Source organism: Pelodiscus sinensis, chromosome 3, assembly GCF_052426305.1.
Source record: "Pelodiscus sinensis isolate ZL-2025 chromosome 3, ASM5242630v1, whole genome shotgun sequence".
NCBI lineage: Eukaryota > Metazoa > Chordata > Testudines > Trionychidae > Pelodiscus > Pelodiscus sinensis.
Genome location: NC_143054.1, coordinates 135,400,434 through 135,423,812, shown reverse-complemented (window position 1 = coordinate 135,423,812; position 23,379 = coordinate 135,400,434). Strand labels below are relative to the sequence as shown.

The following is a 23,379-nucleotide window of genomic DNA, read 5'->3' as shown; positions in this document are numbered from 1 at the left end:
CTGTACTTTTGTAGGAGAGTGTGTCCCAGATGTGTTTGCTCTAAAATGAAAGAGTATCAGTGTTGGGCTTGAATATCTGTAATCTAATTACCAAAATGCCATTGCATATTATTTTGAAAGTTTCTTTCACTTAGGTATGACATTTCTAAATGACACTGGTAATCCTGGCTTTTCCCCCCTTGTTTTTACAGGTGACCTGTAACTGCTTCACCATCAGTAATGGAGAAATGCAGGATGTTGGTGTTGGCCTGTATCCCAGGTACTGTGGACACTGTTTCATTCACAGGCAAAAACTCTGTGTGTGGCTTTTTATTATTTTTTTTTAATTTCTAGCTAGCTAGAAATCATTGAAATAGTAGGTACCATAGCTAAATAAAAAATTAAGAAATGCAAATAAATTACAACAACACAAAAACACGATTGAGTTTAAAATATTTTTAATCTCCGGCTTGCAGAGTTGTACCATAATTTAGACAGGACAGCTCTTTATATCTGAATTCTTGTTCTCACGGAGACACTAACCCTTTTCCTGGCATGGGAGACGATAAGTGGTGCCACTAAAACACGATACTTGGGTTTCTTAAGAAAGTAGCAAGATGCTTTGGTTCAACCTTTCCTTGAAAAAATAGTGTGTTTGCAGCCCCTTGCCTTCCTTTTTGTCTCATTGAAAAGGAAAGTAGAATTTTAGATATGAAAATTAGAAATTAAAATTATCCACACCCCCTCATTCGCAACATCCTCCAGAAAATTAAGGCTGTGGGAAGAGAGGTGTTTTAAAGGCTGTGGGAAAATAAGTGTTTTAAATAATTAGTGATCACATGGGTTCTGGTACTAGATGTGTCAGCTTCTTTCCTGGAGAGATCTTATTCCATTTCCCCTGGTGCCCATACCTTCTCCCTGTGTCCAAGATTCCTTGATAATGTCCATCTGAAGGCCAAGTAGTCAAAGGTGGACATTAGCAGAGAGGTGGCTAAGTGATAGACACCCACAATTAGCAATCAAAAAGTAAGTTATCCATAATACGCAGTATAACGACCACCCTTTCTACAGGGACTGAACTACAAGCTTTCTGAATCTAAAATCATGAGCTTGAGCTAATGGATCAGAACCACTAGTGCAAAGGCATAAACTCTATACGCAGTCTACTAGAAGGGGACAGAGAACTACATTTTGTATTTACACAAAAGTGCTGGGTTGCATATACTTGTTTGCATAGTACGGGGACAAGGGATGTGAGCCAAAATCCTATTCCACCTTAATAATATTGGAAATCTTTTCTGAGGGATTCTGTAGACCATCAGCATGATAGTGCAAGCGTCTGCCCTGGGTGCTATGCAATTGAGGGCTGTTTGATATAGTCACACCCAGTCCTAAGGCATTGTCACCCAGGAATGCAAAACATAGAGACACATTACTATAGACTAGCTCCACCAGTAGCGGAGTCTCAGGTGAGAAGAATTCAGTAAGGCTCTCCACAGAGTTTCCTCCCAGGTTGTTTCATCGGAATGCATATGTGTGTGTGCACGTGCGTACTCTCCTCTCCCACATCCCCATGGAATAGGCTGCAATGCCACCCCACAAGTCCTATGGACCCTCTTGAGGACAGTGTGTCCAAATGGAGGTGGTGAATCCCTGATGCCTTTAATACCACCTGCAGAACTATAATACAGTTCCAGGATATATTCCATTTCTACCCTGAATTCTTTATGGTGGGGGAGCAATGGGAGTCTTCAGCCTACATACCCTGCCCTGGCACACCCCCTCGCATTACCCTCACACAGAGCTCTCACAGGGAGGCAGCTAAGCCTGACCTTTCCATGCAGAACAGTGTGAAGGAGGAATGAGCATCAGGTCAAGAGAAACGATCAAGATGCGACTCCTATTATTAATGCATATAAATCTTCTAACCCTTCATCTTATTCACCTAACCAATCATAGTTGATTACCTGGGTTTTTCCTTGTTTGATAACCTGATTGCCTGGTGCATTGGATGTAACTCAGTCAGTTTATGCTAAATAATTCAGATGTTACTGACAGTGGAATATCCTTCCCTCTAATGTTTTCTGTTCTTCCTCCCACCCCCAGCATGTCGCTCATAAACCACAGCTGTGACCCAAACTGCGTGATTGTTTTTGAGGGACGCCAGCTTCTACTTCGTTCAGTCCGGGAGATCCAGACTGGTGAAGAGGTAATTAAGTTGTCCTCCCTTCCATTGCTACCACCTGCAGCAATGGCATCTCCCTAAATAAATGACAGTCTGCAGGGCCACCAGTTTAATATTTTGATGATATATTGATATTAATTTCTATCACATAGCTATCAGGGAGAAGATGATAAATAGAATCATCTCTTCACACTGGTTCGGCCCCATAATCATGATGTCTCATAAATCACAGGCAGCCTTTACAAATTCTTGTTCCTCCATGCCTCCTTCAGGCACTTAATTTAGTTTATATTTGAACATACCTGGATAGAAACGCATTATATTTCTGGGCCAATTGCAGCACTCACTAAGTCATTACAACAGTAGTAAGAGTTTGTTAGGCTATCACCACACTGTAGCCTAAACCTCCCTTGCTGCAGTTTAAGCCCTTTGCTTCTTGTTCTATCCTCAGAGGCCAGGAAGAACAATTTTTCTCCCTCCTCCTTGTGACACCCTTTTAGATACCTGAAAACCGCTATCATGTCCCCTCTCAATCATCTCTTTTCCAAACTAAATAAGCTCAGTTCTTTCAGTATTCCTTCATAGGTCATGTTGTCTAGACCTTTAATCATTCTTGTTGCTCTTCTCTGGAGCGACTTCAGTTTCTCCACATCTTTCTTGAAATGTGGTGCCCAGAACTGGACACACACAATACTCCAATTGAGGCCTAATCAGTGCAGAGTAGAGTGGAAGAATGACTTCTCCTGTCTTGCACTATAACCCCTAAATCCCTTTCTGCCGTACTCCTTCCTAGACAGTTGCTTCCCATTCTGTATGTGTGAAACTGATTGTTCCTTCCTAAGTGGAGCACTTTGCATTTGTCCTTATTAAACTTCATCCTGAAGCAAACTTTGAAGCAAACTGAATTGTCATGGAGTAAGAGGAAATGTCTGGTTAAAAGACAAGAAGCAGACCTTTTTTTAGAAAGGAGAGAGGTAAATAGCAATGTCCCCCAGGAATCTGTACTGAGATCAAAGCTGTTCATGAATGATCAGGAAAAGGGGTAAATGGTTGATATGAAATTGCTCAAGATAGTTAAGTCCAAAGCAGACTGCAAAGAGTTACCAGGCAATCTCACAGCTTGAATATTGTCTGCTTTTCTGGTTGCCATATCTGAAAAAAGATACACAAGAAATGGAAAAATTATGGCAAAGAGTAAGAAAAATTATTAGGGGTATAGAACAGCTGCCATATGATAAAAAAGTGAAAAGATTGGGACTGTTCAGCTTGGAAAAGAGATAGCTAAAGGAGGGTCTGACAAAAGTTTATAAAATCATGAATGGTGTGGAGAAAGCAAATAAGGAAGTTTTATTTACCCCTTCACATAACACAAGAACTATGGGGTCACCTAATGAAATGAATTGGCAGCAGGTTTGAAATAAACAAAAGGAAAGTTCTTCTTGACATAACAGGAACTTGTTGCCGGGGATGTTTTGGAGGCCAAAATTATAAGTGAGTTCAAAAAAGAATTGGATAAATTCATGCAGGGTAGGCCCATCAATGGCTATTAGCCAAGATGGTCAGAGATGATACCCCATGCTCTGATTGTTCCTAAGCCTCTGACTACCAGATGCTGGGACAGGACAACAAGGGATGGATCGCTTAAGCCCTATTCTCTTCATTCCCTTTTAAGCATTTGACATTGGCCACTATTAAAAGACAGGATACTGGGCTAGATGGACCATCTGACCCAGTATAGCATTCTTATGTTCTGTACTTGTTTTGATATCTAACTGGGAGCAGAGCTCTTTTAAAAAAATCTTGCCTGAAGAGGGCAGACAAAAAGCAACTAACATTGAGAGTGTATAGTAAAACATGTGTCCCCATCTAATGCAAAAATAGTGAACTGGGTTACCTGCCAGTTTATTATGCATTCATATATCATAGAATCATAGAATCATAGGACTGGAAGGGACCTCGAGAGGTCATCGAGTCCAGCCCCCCACCCTCAAGGCAGGACCAAGCTCTGGCTACACCATCCCTGACAGATGTCTATCTAACCTGTTCTTAAATATCTCCAGAGAGGGAGATTCCACCACCTCCCTTGGCAATTTATTCCAATATTTGACCACCCTGACAGGAATTTTTTCCTAATGTCCAATCTAAACCTCCCTTGCTGCACTTTAAGCCCATTACTCCTTGTCCTGTCCTCAGAAACCAAGAGGAACAAATTTTCTCCTTCCTCCTTGTGATACCCTTTTAGATATTTGTAAACCGCTATCATGTCCCCCCTTAATCTTCTTTTTTCCAAACTAAACAAGCCCAGTTCATGAAGCCTGGCTTCATAGGTCATGTTCTCTAGACCTTTAATCATTCTTGTCACTCTTCTCTGTACCCTTTCCAATTTCTCCACATCTTTCTTGAAATGTGGCACCCAGAACTGGACACAGTACTCCAGCTGAGGCCTAACTAGTGCAGAGTAGAGCGGCAGAATGACTTCACAAGTTTTGCTTACAACACACCTGTTGATACAACCTAGAATCATATTTGCTTTTTTTGCAGCAGCATCACACTGTTGACTCATATTCAACTTGTGGTCCACTATGACCCCTAGATCTCTTTACACCATGCTCCTTCCTAGACAGTCACTTCCCATCTTGTATGTATGGAACTGATTGTTCCATCCTAAGTGGAGCACTTTGCATTTCTCTTTATTAAACTTCATCCTGTTTACCTCTGACCATTTCTCTAACTTGCTAAGGTCATTTTGAATTATGTCCCTATCCTCCAAAGAAGTTGCAACCCCACCCAGTTTGGTATCATCTGCAAACTTAATAAGCGTACTCTCTATCCCAATGTCTACATCATAGATGAAGATATTGAACAGTACGGGTCCCAAAACAGACCCTTGCGGAACTCCACTTGTTATCCCTTTCCAGCAGGATTTAGCACTGTTAACAACAACTCTCTGACTACCGTTATCCAGCCAATTATGCACCCACCTTATCGTGGCCCTATCTAAGTTATATTTGCCTAGTTTATCAATAAGAATATCATGCGAGACCGTATTCAAATGCCTTACTAAAGTCTAGGTATATGACATCCACCGCTTCTCCCTTATCCACAAGGCTCGTTATCCTATCAAAGAAAGCTATCAGATTAGTTTGGCATGACTTGTTCTTCACCAACCCATGCTGGCTATTCCCTATCACTTTATTACCTTCCAAGTGTTTGCATATGATTTCCTTAATTACCTGCTCCATTATCTTCCCTGGGACAGACGTTAAACTGACCGGTCTGTAGTTATTCCCCTTTTTATAGATGGGCACAATATTTGCCCTTTTCCAGTCTTCTGGAATCTCCCCTGTCTGCCATGATTTTTCAAAGATCATAGCTAAAGGCTCAGATACCTCCTCTATCAGCTCCTTGAGTATCCTGGGATGCATTTCATCAGGACCTGGTGACTTGCTGACATCTAACTTTCCTAAGTGATTTTTAACTTGTTCTTTGTGTATCCTATCTTCTAAACTTACCCTCTCTCTGCTTGTATTCACTATGTTAGGCACACCTCCAGACTTCTCAGTGAAGACCGAAACAAAGAAGTCATTGAGCATCTCCGCCATTTCCAAGTTTCCTGTTACTGCTTCTCCCTCCTCACTGAGCAGTGGGCCTACCCTGTCCTTGGTCTTCCTCTTGCTTCTAATGTATTTATAAAAGGTCTTCTTGTTTCCCTTTATGCCTGTAGCTAGTTTGATCTCATTTTGTGCCTTTGCCTTTCTAATATTGCCCCTGCATTCCCGTGTTGCTTGCCTATATTCATCCTTTGTTATTTGTCCTAGTTTCCATTTTTATAGGACTTCTTTTTTATTTTGAGATCATGCAAGATATCCTTGTTAAGCCAAGCTGGTCTTTTGCCGTATTTTCTATCTTTCCTACACAGTGGAATTGTTTGCTTTTGGGCCCTTAACAACGTCCCTTTGAAATACTTCCAACTCTCCTCAGTTGTTTTTCCCTTCAGTCTTGCTTCCCATGGGACCTTACTTACAAGTTCTCTGAGCTTATCAAAATCTGCCTTCCTGAAATCCATTACCTCAATTGTGCTGGTCTCCCTTCTACCTTTCCTTAAGATCATGAACTCTATTATTTCATGATCACTGTCCCCCATACTGTCTTCCACTTTCAAGTTCTCAACTAGTTCCTCCCTATTTGTTAAAATCAAATCCAGAACAGCTTCTCCTCTGGTAGTTTTTTCAACCTTCTGAAACAGAAAGTTGTCTCTAATGCAGTCCAGAAACTTATTGGATAGCCTGTGCCCCGCTGTGTTAGTTTCCCAACATATGTCTGGATAGTTGAAGTCCCCCATCACCACTAAATCTTGGGCTTTGGATAGTATTGTTAATTGTTTAAAAAAGGCCTCATCCACCTCTTCCACCTGGCTAGGTGGCCTGTAGTAGACTCCTAGCATGACATCACCCTCATTTTTTACCCCTTTTAGCTTAACCCAGAGACTCTCTACACAGCTATCTCCTACGTTCATCTCCACTTCAGTCCAAGTGTGTACATTTTTAATATACAAGGCAACCCCTCCTCCCTTTTTTCCCTGTCTGTCCTTCCTGAGCAAGCCGTACCCTTCCATACCAACATTCCAATCATGCGTCCCATCCCACCAGGTTTCTGTAATACCAATGGTGTCATAGTTGTATTTATTTGTTAGGAATTCCAGTTCTTCCTGCTTATTACCCATACTTCTCGCATTTGTATATAGGCATCTAAGATACTGATTTGATCTTGCCTCCCTGTTGTGCCCTGACTCTCCTTTCTCCTTGCCATTATAGTCCGTAGTTCCCCCCATTTCCAACCCATCTCCCAGTCCCGCACATTCAGCACTTACCTGTGGGCTTTACTCACCTGTCCCCGTCGAACCTAGTTTAAAGCCCTCCTCACAAGGTTAGCCAGTCTGTGTCCAAACAAGGCCTTCCCGCTCCTGGAAAGGTGAACTCCATCTCTGCCAAGCAGTCCTTCCTGGAAGAGCACCCCATGATCAAGGAAGCCGAAGCCCTCCTGGCGACACCATCCTCGTAGCCAGGCATTCACCTCCAGGATGCACCTCTCTTTGCCCAGGCCCCTACCTTTGACATGTCTGGGTATAACTAATAAAGTGATATTTGGTATGTGGCAAGTGAATACCATTTACACCTGGGGTGGAGGAAGGAAAAGAAAAATAATCTAGTAGGAGGATGTAAGGAAAAGTAGGTAGGGGTCTCTGCATATCAGTTATTTTTCCTGTTACATCTTTGCCTCTTTCCACATTCCTTCTGGTGTAACTAAGATCAGAGTCTGATTCAATGGGGCAGTTCAATTTGCAACTCAGGGCAGAATCTGGCCTGTTTCTGTATAAAAACAGCTTCTAAAATGGATTTGAGTTAATACATAGGGGTTTGTTTTAAGTCATGCAGCAGCAAGAAACTTCAAACAATTCTAAGGCTTAGAAAGCTATTTACAAGGAGAATGTGTCATCTTAGGTAATGATAATAAAAGTCCGAGTAATCAATTACACTTACTGAAAAATAGAATCACAGTAGTGACTCAAAGCCAGGAGAGAAAAGGAGCACAAAATTCAGTGTTTCTCAACCAGTGGTCTGAGTACTTTCAGGGGCACTAGAGAGAAGTCTGCGGGGGGGGTACGTCAACACACCTGAAATTTGGAGAAAATTGAATTTTTGTTTTAAGTTTTACAGTGCTTTATTATTTTTTTACTTTTTACACCCAAAAATTTCATCGCCCACCCAGTTACAATTAAGTTGTTTAAACAAATGTGTTGCAATGATAGAAAAAAAATGTGTGTGTCTGAAAACTGTAAGTACTGGGAGTACTTATAATTTTTTTTTTAAAGGGGGTACTTATAATTTTTTAAAGGGGTACTTTTTAAAAAAAAGGTTGAGAAACATGTAGTTCCCCATACAGAAACAAATTCAATGGGAATTCCTGGCCCTTGTCAGGGCAATATAAAGGACTAGAATTTTAAACTTTCATGAAACCAGTGAGAATTAAAAATAAAGTTGCCCGTCTATAGCGCCTTTCAGCTGAGGATCTCAAAGCAATTCACAGACATCAGTGAATTATTATCCTCATTTTACCAGTGAGTAAATGGAGACATAGGGTATGTCAACACGCCTTCTGGGAGCAAGTCTTGCAGCCTGGTGTGACAGACTTACATTACTGGGACTCATGCTAGGTGCTAAAAATAGGAATGTGCCCAAGTGCCAGTCCAACCCCAAATGTCAAAGCAATGTGTGCACAGCAATTCTCTGCATGCTAGCCTGAGCCCTGCTTGTGTGAGTCAGTCAACTCAGGCTGTGAGACTTTCTCTCTGCAGCTGTATAGACGTATCCAGAGAGGCTAAGTCACTGGTCGGTATTAGACACTGTTATTTTACTCATTTTAGTACAATGTAAACTGGAAGGGCCCATATAGCCCTCACATAGCAGGTATAATTGAGATCAGAATCAGGCCTACACTGGGTTCTAAAGTGCTAATGAGAAGTAGAAGATATTGAGCAGGTAAATAAAACAGATGAGGTCCATCTGAAAATGGTGCATCTTTCTTTATCCCTGCCAGTTTTGAGCAAACTGGAGCTGTTTGATGGCTTTATTCTCATATTCACTGGAAATTTGTTGGTTTGCATGTTTTTGACGTGAAATCATGTGGTGATTACTGGTTTTGATTTAATTTTTCATTGAGCTGTGGAGTTCATTCAAACCTAAGAACCAAAGTCAATTGCAGGAGCTGTGGAACTAGGCTGGTCAAAACAGGAAGAAAAAGTGTTTGCAAAAATGCCTGCACAGGGAAACTGCTCAGTTTGAGGTGGCTCTGGCTTCAATGAAAATCTAATCACTCTTAACATCTCATTCAAGAAATCCTGGGAATAAATGGGTCTGTTTATGGAGAATTTAGTATTGATAGCCCCGACATTCAAAAACCATGAGTCAGGCCACCCAGCAACTCAAGAGATCGGATTGAAATCCTTAGACTTAAAAATAAAAATGGGGTCTTTTCCTTTGACTTCTGGGTTTTAAGACATTAAGGATTTGGATTTACAAGCTTTTCTCCACAACCACATATGCTGAATTCTTACTGGGTTTTTAGATTGGAAGCTGAGGCACTAGGGCATCAGGAAAAAATTTAATTTTACAAGGCTCATAATAAAATTACAAGGTTTAGCAACAATGATTTGTTATATTTAGTTTAGGAAATCAAACATTCCATGGCGGGCTCTGATCTCAGTTATATCAGTTTCATACTTGTGAAATTCTGTGGAAATCAGTGTACAAAACTCTGCTCTCCCTTTCCATACTGACCTAACTGGTACATCTAGGTGCATCTACACTTCACAGTTAAGTCAACCTATGTTAAACTGGCATACTGCATTTCATATCCACTCTACCCCTCTTCTGCTGGTGTTGGCTTTCTCATCAGGTGGACTTGCACCAACGTAAGTGAGGCAGTATAGCAGACTGAGCTCTCAATACAACATGGGACAGCTCAGGCTATCAGTGGTGGGCACTGGGCTCCCAGCTCAGTCCAGTGCTGACATGTGATATAAATAATGCAGTGTCTACATGGACACTGCATTGCCCTAAGGACATTTACTCCTTGCATGGTCCTTAAGTTATTAGGTCAGTGTATGAGGAACTCAGGTCAGCAGGAGCAATGCTGTGTTGTAGACCTGCCCTAGTAACAGAAATACAGAGAATACTAATAGAACAATAAATGTTTAAACTAGTGCTGTCAAGCAATTTAAAAAAATTAGAGTTAATTTTAATCATGTGATTTATTGCACGATTGAACAATAATAGAATACCATTTTTAAAAATATTTTGGATGTTTTCAACATTTTCAAATATATTGGTTTCTATTACAATACAGGATGCAAGTGAACAGTGATAACTTTATTTTTGTTACAAGTATTTGCACTTTAAAAAAAAACAAAAGAAATAGTTTCAATTCTCCCATTATAAGTACTGTAGTGTAATCTCTTTATCATGGAAGTTGACCTTACAAAAGTAGAGTGCTATAAAAAAAGTGCATTAAAAATAAAACAATGTGAAATTTTAGATCCTACAAGTCCACTAAGTTCTACTTCTTGTTCAGCCAACCACTCAACCAAAAAGTTGACTTACATTTGCAGGAGATAATGCTGCCCCACTTCTTATTTACATGTTACCTGAAAGTGAGAAGAGGCAATCACATGGCAATGTCATATCCAGCATTGTAAGATATTTACGTGCAAGACGAGCTAAAGATTCATATGCCCCTTCATGCTACAACCACCATTTCAGAGCATATGTTTTTATGCGGATGTTGGGTTCTGCTCCATAATGATCCAAAACAGTGCAGACCCACACATTCGTTTTTATCATCTGAATCAGATGTCACCAGCAAAAGATTTTCTTTTGGGATGGTTTGAGTTCCGTAGTTTCTGCATTGGAGTCTTTCTTTTTAAAACTTCAGAAAGCATGTCCCATACTTCCTCCCTCTGGGTATGTCTACACTGCCACCCTAGTTCTAACTAGGGTGGCTAATGTAGGCATTCGAAGTTGCAAATGAAGCCCGGGATTTAAATATCCTGGGCTTCATTTGCATCTTGCCAGGCGCCACCATTTTTAAATCCCCGTTAGTGCGGACTCCGTGCCCGCGGCTACACACGGCACGGAGTAGGTAGTTCGAATTAGGCTCGCTAATTCGAACTACTGTTACTCTTTGTGGAATGAGGTGTACCAGTGGTTCGAATTAGAGAGCCTAATTCGAACTACCTACTCTGTGCCGCGTGTAGCCGCGGGCACGGAGTCCGCGCTAACGGGGATTTAAAAATGGTGGCGCCCGGCAAGATGCAAATGAAGCCCGGGATTTTTAAATCCCGGTCTTCATTTGCAACTTCGAATGCCTACATTAGCCACCCTAGTTCGAATTAGGGTGGCAGTGTAGACATACCCTCTCACATTCTGAAAAGCACTTGATTCTTATACTTTGGTTCCAATGCTATAGCTACCTTCAGAAATCTCACATTGATACCTCCTTTTTGTTTTGTCAAATCTTCAGTGAAAGTGTTCTTAAAATGCACAAGATACACTAAGTTATCAGCTGAGATTCCTGCAGGATAAAATATATACCAGAATGTGGGTAAAACAAAGCTGGAGATATGATGTTCTCCCTAAGATGTTCAGTCACAAATTTAATTAAAGCATCATCAGCATGGAAGAATGTCCTCTGGAATAGTGACCGAAGCATAAAGGGGCATACAAACATTTAGCATATCTGGCAAGTAAATATCTTGCAATGCAGGTTACAAAACTGCCATAGGAATGTCTGTTCTCACTTTCAAGTGACATTGTAAATAAGAAGCAGGCAGCATTTTCTCCAGTAAATGTAAACAGACTTGTTTTGTCCCAGTAACTGGCTAAACAAGATATAGGACCGAGTTGACTTGTAGAGTCTAAATTTTACACTGTTTTGGTTTTGAATACAGTTATGTAACAAAAAAGTCAACATTTATAAGTTATACTTTCATGATATAGAGATTGCATTACAGTATTCATATGAGGTGAATTGAAAAATACTATTATTTTATTTTTTTACAGTGCGAATATTTGTAATAAAAATAATATAAAATGAGCTCAGTATACTTAGTATTCTGTTATAATTAAAGTCAATATATTTGAAAATGTAGAGGAACATCCATCAATATGTAATAGATTTCAATTGATACTCTATGGCCTAACAGTGCAATTAAAGCTATGATTAATCACAATAATTTTATTAATCGCAATTAATTTTTTTAGTTAATTATGTGAGTTAACTGTGCTTAATGGACAGTCCTAATTTAAACATTAAAATCAGTACCAAATAGATAATTTTTCTATTTAAAGCAGTTTCTATAACATTTATTCTAGAATGCTCTCACTTTAGGGTTGTCAGCACAGATAGTCAGTTGCTAGGAAGCTAGAATGTGAATATTAAGGATGGTAAGAAGCAGGTAATTGACTAATCATGTAGTCGATATTTGTATCGACTACACAGTTAGTCAATAAGGGATCTCGCTGCGGCTCTGCAGTTTAAATATAATAGGAGCCAGGAGCGCAGGCATCCCGGCTCCTATGACATTTAAACTGCAGAGTTGAAGCGAGTGTAGGTCCCACACCTGGCTCTTACTGCATCTAAAATGCAGAGGTATTGGGGGGGTAAGTCTGAGACCCGGCACAAGCCAGGAATGAGTAGTCCCAGCGCCCGCCAGGTCTTGGACCGCTGCGCCTCTGCCTCCATGGCCCCATCTCCCTGTCTCCGCCCCACAGAGATGGTACTGAGGGAACTGGCTTTTAAGTCAGCTCTCCCCAGCATCGGCTCCTCCTTCTCCCCCTTCCTCCTTGTGAGTAGTTGAGTAGTGTCTCAATTATCTGATAAGCCTAGGCTTATGGAGTAGTCGACTACTCGCTTACATACCTAGTGAATACACCCTCTTTTAGTCTGCCATGCACTAACTGTCCATGTGCACCAGGCTGTCATGTATTAACAGTGTGTTAATGCACTTGATCTGGTCCCTTTTCAAAGAGGACTAGATCAAAGTATATTTATAAACAGTGTGTGTCAGTAGGATGGATATGAACAGTTGAGTGGTAGATTCACACGCTAGCTTACTGCAAACTAAATGTTTGTATAGCCAAGTCCTTAGAGTTTTAAGCAGCAGACACGGAATTCCTAGACTTGTTGGAAACAGAGATTTGAATCCCAGAAGAGTCAGTTCACTCTGCACCTTACTGATGAAGATGATCAGTTGGGTTGCATACAATATGTGAAGTTCTTTTTGCTATGATATTAAAAACCAGTGGCTGGCCTGTGCCCCAGATTTGTACTTTCATATGTGTTAACGATATTTAGAAGAAAAGTGCCCTTTGAGGAAATTGAGCCATCTGGAAGAATCTCTCTCACTTTTTTGAAGATTTGAGTTTGTATTTCATTCCATTGTGATTTTGGTCCTAGTAAAACTCCTATCTTCCCCTTGTGACCTGTCTCCCCTATTGTTTTCCTCATCTCCTTTCCGTCTATTGGGCTTTGCTGTTGCTGCACACAGCTTTACCTCGGGTGTAATTAGGAGCACAGTGAAATTGACTGAAATCCTGATGTTTGACACGTGGGTGTTGAGCACCTCTGAGAGCAGGACATGCCCTATGCAGAGCAGAGCAGCCGTAATGGAAGAAGCAGATGTGGAGAGACAGCAAACAATGTCTGGGAGCAACTTCAGATCTCCCTCTGCCGAAGCAGGAGAGAGAGAGGCTCTCCTGCTCTCTTGACCCTAATTTGTACCAGACTTCCGAGCATAATTGAGTCTAATAAGAGGAAGAAGGAGACGATGGAATTCAGCTGTGGAAATTTCAGTCTGTATGTCTCTAATTATAACTTAGGATATAAGAGTCTCTCCAATTTGCTTCCAGTCACTCATGCCCAATTATAGTACCTTCTTCCTTCTCCTTCACTGTCAGTTTTCGCATTGATTTTCTCGGCTCTTTTGTTACCTTAGGACAGGCCCTAAGCATTATGTAAATTTTTTGCTTACGTTTTAATTTCAGTTTTGAAAGAGAGAAAATAATGACTAACGATGAGGCGTGGGGAAAAGAGATTAGAAAATAGAAATCATTGACTTAGAGACTGAAGTGATAGAGAGAGAAACTGGACTATCAGAATCATTTATTTTCTGGCACGTTTTTCAAACAGAGAGAGAAACCTGTGCCAGAGACTACCGCCAATGCTTCTCTTTTCTTAAGTAACCACTTCAAAGTAGCTGCTGTGTTTCCATTGTAATTTTAGAAATTCTCATGTCCAGCCCACAGTATGTATATGACAGATTTTCAACCATGAAAACATGTCTCTATAGTACGGGTTCAACCTCTATGGGCCAGACTTCTATAGTCCAGCACGATCTGTGCTCCAGCATCCTCGTGGGTGTCCTTGGGACAGAGCATTCTTGAAGAACCAGACATCTTTCTCGGCAACTCCTCCCAGAGCTTTCGGGGTGCTGCAAACCCAGGGAGGTGAGCGGGGAGAGGCAGGGAAGGGAAATGCTCAGGGGAAGAGGCAGTGTGGCTATGGAGCCCCACGGCCAGGGGCCAGGAGGGTAGCCCCACAGTCTGAGACTGGGGCCGGGAGCATGGCTCAGAGCACTCCCATGGGGCTGCACGCCTGGGGCGCTGCATCTTCCCCTGAGTGCCCACCCCCGTGGTTGGTTAATGGTAGCTTCTCTGCTGACACAGGAGCACAGGCCAGCTGCCAAAGGGCTCAGGGTGCTCCTGGACCCCAGCCGTGGGGCTCCTCACCCACCCTGCCTCCTCCCCTGAGCACCTCCCTAGTCCCTGCTTGGTTAGTTCTGGCCAAAGTGAAGCCCAGCAGCGAGTGGCAGCAGCGGGGCCGGCATTGGCCTCCCCATGTCCAGCATATTCCCTGGACCTGTCCCAAGAGTGCCAAACCAGGAAGGCACAGCCTGTACTAAGGCCCATTAACGGGTATTTATTCCACTGCACTTTTTAAATACAATTAAATGATGGGGTCTGGGGCCCAGATCCTCAAAGCAATCACTGGGTGCAGTAAAGCTTTGGCCAACCGAATGAATGGTGTAATTAAGACTGTACATCCTACACACAAAATACCATTAAGTCAACATTTGATGAATGTGAATATTTCATAATTATGTACAAGTTAAATGAGCCTTGCATCTAATGAACAGATCCAAAATTAAAATAAGTGTAAGAGACAGACTTTAATAAAAGGTTTTTATGTATAACTGATTACATGATTAGTGTAGCCTTAGTCACTGGGAGAGTGGTCATGTTTTTGCACATTACATTATCATTTTCCTATTCAATCAGGTGACAACAAAATCCTCTATTCGCTTAGGGCTCAATCCAACTCCAACAGAATTCAATGGAAACATTCCCATTGATTTCAGTGGGAGCTGGATCAGACCCTTTAACTGCACAAAAAATGATGGGTTTCAAAGCTCCATTTCATATGGATTATTAATCCTTCTGGTCAGATAGTCATCCACAACCGGTGCTGGATTTGAACATTATATCGGCCTAGCAAAAATTGATTTCAGTTTCATTCCTATGGTGAAGTTTCCTGCATCATCTTTGGTACTCTTGTCAGGAGCACAAACAGAAAGGAGACAAGGGTTGAACCTGCCTGAAAACTGTAGATGGGCAAAGTGGACATTGGTTCAAATTTAGGCTGTGCTCTGAGATTCAGATTTGAGACAGAACCACCTCTAATGTTTAGATTCAGCAGAGTTGAAAGCTTATAATCTTTTCTCTCTATATTTTGGTCTGAAGTGGAGGAATCACACATGAATGGTTGTTCCCACAAGATTTCTGTTATCTTGGACCACCTTTTAGCCAGATTAGGTCTCTCTGGCTCGTGGCTCTTGTACATTTCAAAGGAAGAGGCGCAGAGGGGAACCTGTACATGTTGGGACCCAACTGCTGCACCTCTTCCCATGAAATATACAAGAGCTGCCCACGGCTCTTGTACATTTCAAAGGAAGAGGTGTAGCTGGGAACCAGCGAGAGCAGAGACCATGCCGCTTCCCCCACTATGCCTCTGCCTACCTTGTCCCTCCCTCCGCCCCCCCCCAGAAAAATATGGTACTGGGGGGGAACCATTTTTTAAGCCGGCTCCCCCCAGCACCAGTTCCTGCTTCCCACCTCCTTGGTGCCTCTGATACAGAGGCAGCAAGGGAGGGGGAAGCGACTAGTCGAGTAGTGACTCAACTATCTGCTAAGCCAAGGCCAGTGGTCCCCAACGCCACCCCCGGGCACGCGGCGCATGTGCGGCCCTGCCCCCGGGCGCCCAGCAGCCCCAAAAGGTTGGGGACCACTGGCCTAGGCTTATCAGGTAGTCGACTAATCCAGATAGGAGTTTTTTAATTTATTTTTTTTTGGTAACAATGAAACAGTGCTTAACTATTCCAATGACTGGTATCATAGACATACTAAAAATAGTGAGATAGGATTGAAATAAAACTACTCTATATAGGATATATATAGGATAGAATATATATCCCCAAATACAAGTGATATCCTTTCATTAGAGTATTTTAGACACTTAGATGGTGCTGGAGTCCCAGATTACAGTTTGCAACTTATAGTTAGAGTTGGTCAGAAAATGGACTTTCCATGCCATGGGAAATTTGGATACTTCAACACCTATTTTCATCTCAAAATCAGGACAAAAAGTTGAAGAATTAAAAATGTTTGCAAAATAAAAGTTCTACAAAAATGTTTGATTTGTCAGTGTTGCCATGAAAAAAAAAATCAGATTTTCTCGGTTGGGACATGTCCGCTTATATGAAACCAGATTTTGTGACAGGAACATAGTTTGGTCATTTTTTTTTCAGTCAGCTTTACTATACTGAGTTGATGTTAAAGTATAACAGTTCTGTTTTTTTTTGTTCCACATAGCTCACTATCAGCTATATTGAATCACTGATGCCCAGCAGTGAGCGTAAAAAGCATCTGAAACGCCAGTATTGCTTTGAGTGCAACTGTCTTCGGTGCCAGACACAAGAAAAGGTAAGTTGAGTAAAATCCCAGGACATCGAAATATAATTTCCCAAGGCCTGTGGCCAGTAGCCTTTTCGATTTGTGGGACTTATCTTTTGTGACGTGTACTGTCAGAATGCAGAACCAAATGGTCTCTGCTCTCAGTGCTGTTGATGTTCCTCTGAAAGACAAGTGTGAATGAAAGAAAAGCAGGCTAAGTAATCTACCTGATAAGCAACCTTATTTGCTTACTAGTGAGTCGAGTGACTGACTGACTAGTGACTGAGCCATTATGTCTAAAAGAAAATCATGGCTCTGAAATGAAAACAGTTGTATGATTTTAGGAAGCTCTATGTCTGCACTAGCTCTAAAACTAAACCAGTTTTGGGAGAAAAAAAAATTCACAGAAGTAAAATCTTGAGATATACTGATCACCTGCTGCACCCACTGGAGGCAGAATTTGCTCTAGTGTTGTGCAGTTCAGTTCCCAGCTTGCTCCACTCCTCAGCCGTCTGCAGGAAAGTTCCGTTAAGAAGGTTGGAGGTTGTTTGTGGAACACTGGGGTCATTAAGATATCACAGCATTACAACTGTGTTTCAGGCTGCTCTCTAGAAGGGCACAAACAGACCGCTTGAGTTTGGTTCTAGCATGGTTTAATAGCTGTACAGTGTGTACGCAAACTGGGTTAGCCCCTTGTCATGAGATCTTGTGGAATATACAGAATTAGTCTCTCTCTGTCATGGTGTCCTCTAACTAAACATGGATTTTAAAAAATAATAATACCGGCTCTGGGTCCCTTTCTTAATGTTGCTATATGCCTTCCCAACAGATCAGAGATGTGCGTGATATAAAGTGAGGCAAACCTGATTCTAAGGAACAAGATGATATAGTGTGTGATCCAAGAAGTAGTGTTTACTATAAAAATAGAGAAATTTAAAATGTACATTTTAATGATGTACTGCCTCTGGATACCAAGTGTGAGAGAACGGAGGGGTGCCAGTGAGTACAGTGCCCCTAAAAGCATGCCAAGTTGCCAAGTCCTTGAAAAGACGAAGAAATCCTATGGCACTCCAGCTAGCATTTCAAAGAAAAGGAATTGTAGCAGAGTTATTTGCATGTGGTGGGCCATAAACTGCATTCTGTTCATGCAGAGAGCTCCTTGACATCAGTGAGAGTTTGGCATGTGTGCTGATATCAATGTATAGCTGTAATGTTGGTCTGATATTGCAAACAGGAGAAAAAAGGAAGCAGCTAGGTTTCTTCAGTGCCATAGCATTTGATAATTGTTTAGGAGGCCTGAATCCAGTACATTTATGCTATAGTGGGTATAGCCACGTAGAGCCGGCAGCAGCCAGGGCCGGGTTCAATATCCCTTTTCATCCATCTCACACAGAACCAGTTCGAGCCACCACCCAGTAGCATGGGAAATTCACACACCCCTGGGCACTTCTGAGAGGCAATGTTTCCCCACTCACAAGCACAGAGTCTGCGTGTAGAAAAGAAACTTTTAATGAAAGAGAGAGAGAAGTCACATGGCATTAACTTGGGAAAAATACCATAACTAGAGTTCATAACCAACTCATGAGTAACCATCCAGTTCAAATGGATTGAGCAATGCTTTTGCCTCTCAGGCTCACTAGTTCAATGATGCAAGGGTCCCATTCACTTACCCAAACTTTCTCCGTACCCCACTTCAAACGCCCCGCTTACAGCTCTGTGCAGTCAGTGCGGATCCCGACACATCACCCTGATGATTCCACTCATTGATCCTGAGTCCATGCCACCTTTGTGCTGCTCCTGTGGGCTGCTTGCTCCACCAGCTGCCCTGCTGACCGCCTGCCACTTCTTCTGCCGGCTGCCTGCTGGTCACTCCCTCCAGCCATCCTGCTGGTCGCCTGCTGCTGCTCCTACCGACCGACCGCTGGTCGTTCCCATCAGCCGCCCTGCTGGCCGCCTGCCGCTGCTTCTACTGGCCACATGCTGGCCCCCGCTCCTATCAGCCACCCACCGGTCACAAAGCTCCAGGCCAAACCAGTGACTTCAGCTCTTAGCTACCATCTAGGCTTGCCAAAAGATTCCACCTTCCACTGGAATAACAGAGAGACTCCTTATGGAGTCTGCTTTAGGTCTATCCTTAGAACAGCGGGGGAAAGGAGACAGGTTGAACCAGTCTTACAGCTCATACCTGGCAGGCATGAAGTAGGCTGGCCCAAGCCCTTTCCTCCCAACTCATCCACTCAAATCTGGAAGCGGGAGGCTTGTTCATCTGGGACCCTGTACAATGATGGTGTCTCTCCTACAAACACTGGTGTCATATTTTACAGTTCCTACATTATGGGGTAGCATGGTTTGTGATGCCACAACAGCCACATTAGTTACAATATACCACATTCTATTCCAATAGTTCACCCTCCATCAGCCCTGGCTGAATTGGATTTACATAACCACACCCCAGACTCCTTCCCCATCCCGGCATGAGCTATATTTACATATCAACAGTTAATTAAAAGAAACAGTTTGAGTGAGCATACTCACCCCCAGGGCTGCTCTCTCCTTTCAGCTGGCTGCAGCGCAAGTGGTAGTTCAGCTCCTGCTTACAGTGGGTACAGCCATGTTTACGTAAGCTGAGCGTCCAAATCCCACCTAAAAATCAAATAAGAGTCTTTTAACAGAGGCTATGAAGGAGCGTGGTAGTGATAGCAAAGAGTGCTCCCTATGTTGAGAAATAGTGAGTGAGTTAAGAAGTAAGATCTGTGGAGTATGTTGTATCATAAGTGCCCATGTGTTACACCCACTAAAGCTGAAGAGGAGTTGCATGTACTCACGTTGATGGACTAGCTCTAAATGCTCTTGTGCTAGTCATAAAATATCTCTCTTTTCCTCAGTCTTTTTTTTTTTTAAGTAAAACTTCTAGGAGAAAATTAATTTTGTGAAGTGTCAAATTTCCCTCGGGAAATGTTATTTCAAAATATTTTGTAAAGCCGCATCCTGACTACATTCCACAATCCTTCAATGTTTCCATATTATTACAAGGTGAAGTCCAAAGATCCAGCCCTGAGAGATGCTAAGAGGCCTCATGCCAAATTCTGAGTGGTCTCAGTTCCCACTGATGTCGCTGGGATTTAAGGGCATGCCATTTACTGTATATTAGGAAGGCACTTACTTATTGAGAACAGGTCTAGCACCTTTACAGGTGTCCTGCTGTAATGCCATAGTTAATATCTGTTTTGAACACTGTTGGTAAATTGTGCTGACTTAGTAGGTGAAATTTCAGTTTTATATTACTCCCACTCAGCAGAACCTGGATTTCAGCTGCCAGTCCATGAAACACATGTCAGATTCATACTCTTCCTTATAAGGACAATAGTTTTATTTTGTTCTTTCAGCCATCTTCTCCTTCTTTGGGATAGACTAGAATTAGATCTATATTAGTCTGTGTGCTTGTTGTACTAAGAAGCTAATAGAATGAATTCATACCTTTGATTCTTAGAAAATCAAGTGGTAATCAATTTTCCATCACCTTAATTTTCTAATTACATCTACATTCAGAGAATAACCATATTACTCAGTTGCTCCATTGCTTTTGTGCATGCGTCAGTCATGTAAGCATTATCTAAAGTTTCTGGTGAAAATAGTTTTCTTAAACAGTAATGCTTTAGTCATTATCCACCATCATGATTTTGGATTCAGGATGACTAAAGATCAAAATTGCATGGCTTATTATAGAGAGTACTAGTAACATCTCTGCAGAGTATTAAACACAACCATGAAATAAAATCAATTTTATAAATATCTGTGTAGCCAACTTGGAAGCTTCTCTCTCCTGTGTTACTGTTCTTTACTTGCTATTGGAAAACCAGCAGATGTGCTAATGCTCCAATTGCCATCAAGGAGTTGGAAGTGACACGTGGGCTGTGTCTAGACTGGCAAGTTTTTCCACAAAAGCAGTTGCTTTTGCGGAAAAACTTGCCAGCTGTCTACACTGGCCGCTTGAATTTCCGCAAGAACACTGACTTCCTACTGTCTGAAATCAGTGCTTCTTGCGGAAATACTATGCTGCTCCCGTTCGGGCAAAAGTCCTTTTGCGCAAATCTTTTGCACAAAAGGGCCAGTGTAGACAGCTCAGATTTGTTTTGAGCAAAAAAGCCCCGATCATGAAAATGGCGATCGGGGCATTTTTGTGGAAAAGCGCGTCTAGATTGGCACGGACGCTTTTCCGCAAAAAGTGCTTTTCTGTTAAAACTTTTTTTAAAGAAAACTTTTCCGTTAAAGCATTTGCGGAAAATCATGCCAGTCTAGACATAGCCGTGGTGTATTAGGTGCCCCTTTATTCTGTTTCAAATTCTGGAATGGTTGAAGGTGGCTGCTGAAAAGCTCTGCAATCCAGCAGTGCAGCATAAATTCTCCCTATGAAGACCAAGGGTGTCACCCCTTGAATGCCCCTGATATGCACCAGCTTTGGTAGGGCTTGTCCCAAGAGTCTTTACATGGCCAAGCCTCCAACAAGAAAATACACTACTGCTGTGACAGCATGGGTGGCAAGTTGTTTACAGTATGTAGATAACACTTTTCAACAATTGATTACCATACTGAGAGGCATAGAAAAGGATTTCCCTGTAAATACAATAGGAAAGCCAAAGATGCTGTTATTACATTTTAGCTTGTAAAATATCATTGAGTAAAAATGCAGATCCCAAGTTAGCTATTATGACTCAAGATAAGCCCTTACAAGTTTCTTCTATTGTAATTATCAGCCTGAAAAAAACCTATAGCATCTCCTTTAATTCTCTTTATAGAGAATTTTTAGCTCAGCAAAACTTGAAGGACCCAGTCTTGCAAGGTGCAAAGCATCCCTGCGAGGTACTGTGCACCTGCTGGTTGCATCTGAGCCAGTGGGTGTAGAGAATGAACGCATAGGAATGATTCTACTTGGTTTTGTGATCCAATGGATTGGGCAGAGGACTGGTAGACAGGTGACCTGGATTCTGTTCACAGCTCCACTTGCTGACTTGGGGGGACCCTGGGAAATTTATTTAGTTCCAAAGTAACCAAAGTTTTTCCTTGACATTATGGGCCTGATTTTCATAATTGCTGAGGCACCACCTCTCCAGCTGACGTTGCTTTCTGTGCTCACTATTTCTGAAAGTCAGGTTTATGCTTTAATCAGGCATTAAGAATCGGGGCAACATTTGCACATTTTGTTCTTACTCAGTTTCTTCGCTATTGAAATGGAGATGGTGATTCTTACTCACCTACATAAAGCACTTTGACATCTGCAGGAGAAAATGAACTATATGCAATAAAGTAATGATGCCGTTACAAACTCATCATATGCAGGTTCTACTCCAAAATGATTGACTTACTATGTTTTCTTCTGTTCTTCATATGGAATGATACTGCAGTTTCAGAGGGTATGTCTACACTACCACCCTAGTTCGAACTAGGGTGGTTAATGTAGGCAACCGAAGTTGCAAATGAAGCCCAGGATTTGAATTTTCCGGGCTTCATTTGCATCTTGCCGGGCGCCGCCATTTTTAAATGTCCGCTAGTTCGGACTCCGTGCCCGTGGCTACACGCGGCACGGACTAGGTAGTTCAGATTAAGCTTCCTATTCCGAACTACCGTTACTCCTCGTGGAACCCTGAGGTCCTTGGGTTATAAATGCTGGGTTTTTTAATGGTACCTACCCCATTGTAAGGCAATATTATTTGTTACTTCTTCTAGCCTTTGTCTCACCTATATGGTTGTCCAGGGGAAATTCTGCAATTATTGCATTTAGAGCCATAGAAAAACTGTAGAATTCCCCCAGGACTGATATGTGATCAGATCTTCTCCATTCAAATCTGTCTTGAAACAGTTCCTTGGAAATTCTGTGAATATTACTGTTCATTAGTTGTATTATTTAATTGTGTATTTTATGCAGTGTAATGTGGTATCTTAAAGTCATAATAAAAATTGAAACACATTTTCTTGCAGGGTCAGCCATCTGAAATTAATTAACGAGAGGATCAGTCTATAGTCAGTAAACAACAACAGAATTACTGCAGATTTACAATGGTATAATAGATCTCAGAATCTAACCATAGTGAGTCTACTAGAGCTATATACACAGGCTACGTCTACACTGGCACCCTTTTCCGGAAATGCTTAAAACGGAACAGTTTTCCATTATAAGTATTTCTGGAAAAAGCGCATCTACATTGGCAGGATGCTTTTCTGGAAAAGCACTTTTTCCGGAAAAGCATCCGTGCCAATGGAGATGTGCTTTTCCGCAAAAAAGCCCTGATCGTCATTTTCGCGATCGGGGGTTTTTTGCAGAAAAGAAATCTGTGCTGTCTACACTGGCCCTTTTCCGGAACAGTTTTCCGGAAAAGGACTTTTGCCCGAACGGGAACAGCATAGTTTTTCCGGAAAAGCACTGATGATTTTACAGTAGATCGTCAGTGCTTTTCCGGAAATTCAAGGGGCCAGTGTAGACAGCTGGCAAGTTATTCCGGAAAAGTGGCTGATTTTCCGGAATAAGTGGCCAGTGTAGACACAGCCACACAGAGCCAGATCCTGTCCCCTCCCATTATAGCTGGGGAACTCCACTGAATTCAGTTCGGTTAAAAGGGTGCAAGTCAGGACAGCATTTGGTCCATAATATTTACA

The 23,379-nt window shown here is 42.0% G+C and overlaps 1 protein-coding gene across 5 annotated transcripts in view; it reads left to right on the top strand.

The window, feature by feature from the left end:
• SMYD3 (SET and MYND domain containing 3) overlaps positions 1 to 23,379 on the top strand; it is a 634,743-nt gene that overhangs the window by 513,202 nt on the left and 98,162 nt on the right. For all 5 annotated transcript variants that reach the window (XM_075924904.2, XM_075924902.2, XM_089777376.1 and 2 more), the window contains 3 exons: positions 192 to 259; positions 2,086 to 2,188; positions 16,648 to 16,758. In XM_075924904.2, coding sequence (XP_075781019.1) covers positions 192 to 259; positions 2,086 to 2,188; positions 16,648 to 16,758 — 282 coding nt within the window. The remainder of the gene's footprint in view (positions 1 to 191; positions 260 to 2,085; positions 2,189 to 16,647; positions 16,759 to 23,379) is intronic.